General features: G+C 47.6%; 1 protein-coding gene across 9 annotated transcripts in view; it reads right to left on the bottom strand.

Moving 5' to 3' along the window:
* TMEM39B (transmembrane protein 39B) overlaps nucleotides 1-4275 on the bottom strand; it is a 16949-nt gene that overhangs the window by 3339 nt on the left and 9335 nt on the right. For all 9 annotated transcript variants that reach the window (XM_011357830.2, XM_023529294.1, XM_023529287.1 and 6 more), the window contains 2 exons: nucleotides 3165-3501; nucleotides 2025-2212 (listed from right to left, as the gene is read on the bottom strand). In XM_011357830.2, coding sequence (XP_011356132.1) covers nucleotides 2025-2212; nucleotides 3165-3501 — 525 coding nt within the window. The remainder of the gene's footprint in view (nucleotides 1-2024; nucleotides 2213-3164; nucleotides 3502-4275) is intronic.

Raw genomic sequence — 4275 nt, 5'->3', positions numbered from 1 at the left:
GAACTCTAAGAGTCCCAGGCCAGAGGACTAAAAATCACTGTCTGCAAGAAGCTCAATTTCCTACTCCTGCCTTGTTGATTCATTAATTTCTCATTTATTTAAAGTTGTGGAACAAGCAAAACTAACTCATGGTGAAAGAAAGTGGAAAGGTGGTTGGGGGCTAGAAATGTTTTGTATCTTGATAGGAGATGGGTGTATACGCCCTTCTCAAAATTCAAAGAATTATACACTTTAAGATTTGTACATTTCATTGTATGTAAATTTTGTCTTAAAAAAAGACTATTCACAAAAATGGCAAAAAAAATTGCTGTGGATCTATTATAAGCCAGGCACTCTGCCAGGTGGGAGGAGGTGGATGAGTGCTTGACAGGCAAGGATCATGACTTCCAGGAGCTTTAGTCCTGAAATGACAGGCAAGTAACTAAGCAAACACAGCAGAAAGTGTTAGGTGCAACGATCATGGTATTATGGGACTGTGGAAGCACAGGGGAGGGACACCAAACCTATTCTCGGTGATCAGAAAAGTATTCCTGGAGGAAGCAAAGTACTAAAAGATGAGTAAGAATTAATCAGGAAAAGAAAGTCGGGACAGAATGTTCCAGGCAAAACATGCATCATGTACAAAAGCTTAGATACAAAAGTGCGCACAGAATTTGAGGTGCTGATGGACAGCAGCAGGAAAGTCAATAGTGAATGAGTGTGTAAAGAGGTTTGGCTTGGCTAGAGCAGAGTATGAGTTGAGGCATAGTAAGAGATGAGGCAGAACAGGCTGGTAAGACCCAGTTCATCAGCTGGGAGCTGTATGAAGGAGCCTGGATCTTATCTGTGGACCGTGGTAAGCTACGGACAGGTTTATCTTCATTTTCAGCCATGTTCTGTCTTTCTACTCCTCCTTACCCTCAGAGCCCAAGGTTAAGGCGAGCCCCTTTTTGGCCCATTTGGCAATGCCCACTCCCTTTCCTGGACCACCTGGTCAGAGGCTGAGATGGACCCTGACTGGCAGAGAGGGCCAACACCAGAAGGCTTGGCCTTTGTGGCCTCCTTCTGCATTTCTGCTTCTCGGAGGGCCTACTTTTACAAATCGGTCCTAGGGTGCCTCTTCTCTGCCAGGACTTGTACTGGGTCCAAGACTCACATGTGATTCAGAGGTTGTCCCAGCCTTAAGGAGCTTTCAGTCTAATGGGGCAAAACAGGCAGGGAAATTAGTATAACCTGGGTGAAAAGCACTATGGTGCTGGGCTGTAGAAATGCTAGGTACCATAAAGGATGAACCAGGCTGAGGGGAGGACAGGCCAGCACCACAGGGCTCCCAACCAGAGTGACTTCTGCCTTTGCTCTGGGTGCAATGCCATCCTACAGCTGGCTCTCTTTCACCCCACTCATACCATTTATGTACACAGCTATCACCTCCACCAGACTGTGAACTCCTCAAGGATTTCATTTCACTCATTTCCTCTGTGTCTCTTCTTCCCTGGCCAGGAGTCACCATCAGCTAACAGAGCACCATATCCTGTTACCAGACTGATATTTCTAAGGCACACCTTAGAACGGGTCCCTCTGCTATTCAAAACTCTCCATAGCTCCCTTCTGCCTATAGGTCAAAGTTAAGCTCTTCTGTCCAATACATAGCACCAGGCCTGGTATGATAGAAGTAAATGTCTCCCGAAAGAGTAGATGATCTATGATTGAATGGATGAGTAAGCAGATGATAGGAGTGAAGGAATGAATGAATGCATGAGCAAATAAGTTAATGAGTGAATAAATAAGAGTGAATGAGAAAGTCAATGAGTCTATAAATTTATCACTTGCCCCGCTCCCATATCTAGTATAGTACGAGTTACCTAAGGACAGGGAACATGCCCATGTTGGGCCCTGCCATACCCAGCTCTGGCCATAGGGCTAGCATACGAGACATGTTCAATAACTATTTGCTGACTGAATGAATGAGTTGAGTGAGGAGATGAGTGACTCCAGACACTGACCAGAAGGGCTGGGGTTGGGCAGAGAAGGGTAAGGCAACTCACGGGTGCTGCAGTACGTTGGAGCACAGTGCTGGGTCCACCTTCTGCCAGCAGCCCAAGTGGGCTGCAGCCTTGTGCAGTAGGTCACAGTAGCTGGCAGGCAGCAGGTGCTGCATGAGGATCACTGAGGTGCTGATGGACACCAGTAGGAAGAGCTCGCAGGACCAGCGTTTGTCATAGTAATGTGTGTTCTGGGGGCAGCAGGAGGTGGGTAAGGTCTGGGTTGCCCATAATAGCCTCACTCTCCCTCCCCTTCCCTGATTCTTTCTGCTTCAGAGATCGGGACAGCCCTGGAGAGAACTCAGGATGACCTGAAACCAAAGACCGAACATCTAACAAAAAAAGCTTAATCATGAGCTTAGACCCTGTGCCCACTATTTAGTTTTCTACAAAGAAAAACTGCTCCCACTGCCCACTACTCTGAGCCACAGCAGAGGCTGCAGAGTCTAAGCAAAGGCTGTGGGGTCGAACAGACATGAGTTCAAATCTTGGCTCTGCTGCTTATTAACTATGTGACCTTGGGCAAGTCATTTCATTTCCCTATGCTCTAGTTTCCTCATCTGTTAAGTGAGGATAAGAGTAACTACCAACCACCTCTGAGAGGCATTTAGAGCATTATAATACTCGTGAAATCTCTTCTGCTCAAGAGACTTAAGATCTCTCAGTCTCAAATCATTCAGTGCAGTCCAGCCTTGGAGAAATGTTTTAAGCCTACAGTCAGCTGGGGTGGTACCTTCCCAGAATACCATACAAGCTAGAGAGAGCAAGCACAGGCTTTTGGAGTCACTCAGATCTGGATGAATCTTGGCTTTCTTACTTAATGATAAAGCAGATATTGTGACATGCCTGTGCCAAAACAGCCAAATTGAAATACAAGTCACTGCTCTTTGTTATCAAGTATTGTGAACAACAATGCCACGTTCTCCTCATTGGCTGGGTGACCTTGTGCAGGCTACTTCTTTTCACTGAGCCTCATCCTCTCCACTCTAAAACGGAGGCAGTAGTTCTCTAGCCCTCGAGAGAACATACGGAATCCCATCAAAAACAGCAGAGTTATTTCTGCAAGCAGGAAGGCTTCTGTGGGGTAGGCAATGGGGTAAGGCCCCAGGCAGGTCCTTTCCCTCCTGGGGTTGAGCTACGCACCTTCACGAACCAGACAGGCACAAAGGCCACGTAATAGGCACTCAGCATGGAGCTGACCAGCACTTCCTTCATGCGCCAGTTGAAGTCCATCTTGAGGAACTCCACCTCGCTGCGGATGAGGCTGGGCGACAGGCAGCAGGCATGGGTGGGCATGGCATCTGGGCCATACAGCTGCCGCGTGTGCTGCTTCCATGTCTCCCGCAGCGTCAGCAGGTAGTCCCGGCTCCGCGCCAGGCTGCTGACAGCCTCCCGGGGACCCATGGAAGCCATGTGGCTGAAGAGGTTTGTCTTCCGAAAGTCACAGTTCAGCTGCAGGAACGGAATGTACATCCCAAACCTGCTGGGGAAGACACTGATGAGGGCAGGCCTGCACATGGGCCAGGATCCCAATCCTCAGCCAATGAGGGAATCCTTCTTTTCTCCCTGGGCCTTAGCTCTCTTGGCTGCTCTGAGGGGAGAATTTACCCATCTTTCCATCCATCCATCTTCCCACCCAATGGTCAGTCATTCAGCACATGTATTAGCATTGAGTGCATGTCGAGCACTGTGCCCAGCATCAGGGATACAGCAGAAAGCGAAGGATGAGCCCCTGCCCTCGCAGTCTATTGCTGACTAACAGTAATAACAGACCACAGTTGTTAGGCACGACCTACATTCCAGAGACTGTACTAAATGCTTTATGTGCATCCTCTTTTTCTTCTAAGAATACTATGCATTACATACTGTTATTTTGTGCCTTTTTCAGCTGAGGAAGTAATAGGACTGGGATTCAAACCCAGAACTTTCTGGTATCAAAGATCAGGGCAGATACTCCATAGATACTGAGCAATTAATCCATTTAAAATGTACACAGCACCACAAAAGATAGGTGTAAGTCGTTATGAACATGTATTAGAGGCAGGTCTTAGTGTGCAGAGGGCAGTTCAGCAACAGTATTTACTGCGTGCCTGTTACGTGCCACACACTGAAACAGGCCCTTGAACAGTACAGATCTCTTTCTCTGAGCAGTACCCTTAGGTTAGGGCTGGAGCTGATTAGATAAAGGGTGTTTTGAGTGTATGGCTGGTATCATTTTGAGGACAAAACTAGATGGACCTATAGTCCAGAAGGG

This window comes from Pteropus vampyrus, unplaced genomic scaffold (genome assembly GCF_000151845.1).
Source record: "Pteropus vampyrus isolate Shadow unplaced genomic scaffold, Pvam_2.0 Scaffold36, whole genome shotgun sequence".
In the NCBI taxonomy this organism is placed as follows: domain Eukaryota; kingdom Metazoa; phylum Chordata; class Mammalia; order Chiroptera; family Pteropodidae; genus Pteropus; species Pteropus vampyrus.
The sequence above is the reverse complement of the archived record's forward strand: the minus strand, read 5'-3'. Positions and strand labels throughout refer to the sequence as shown.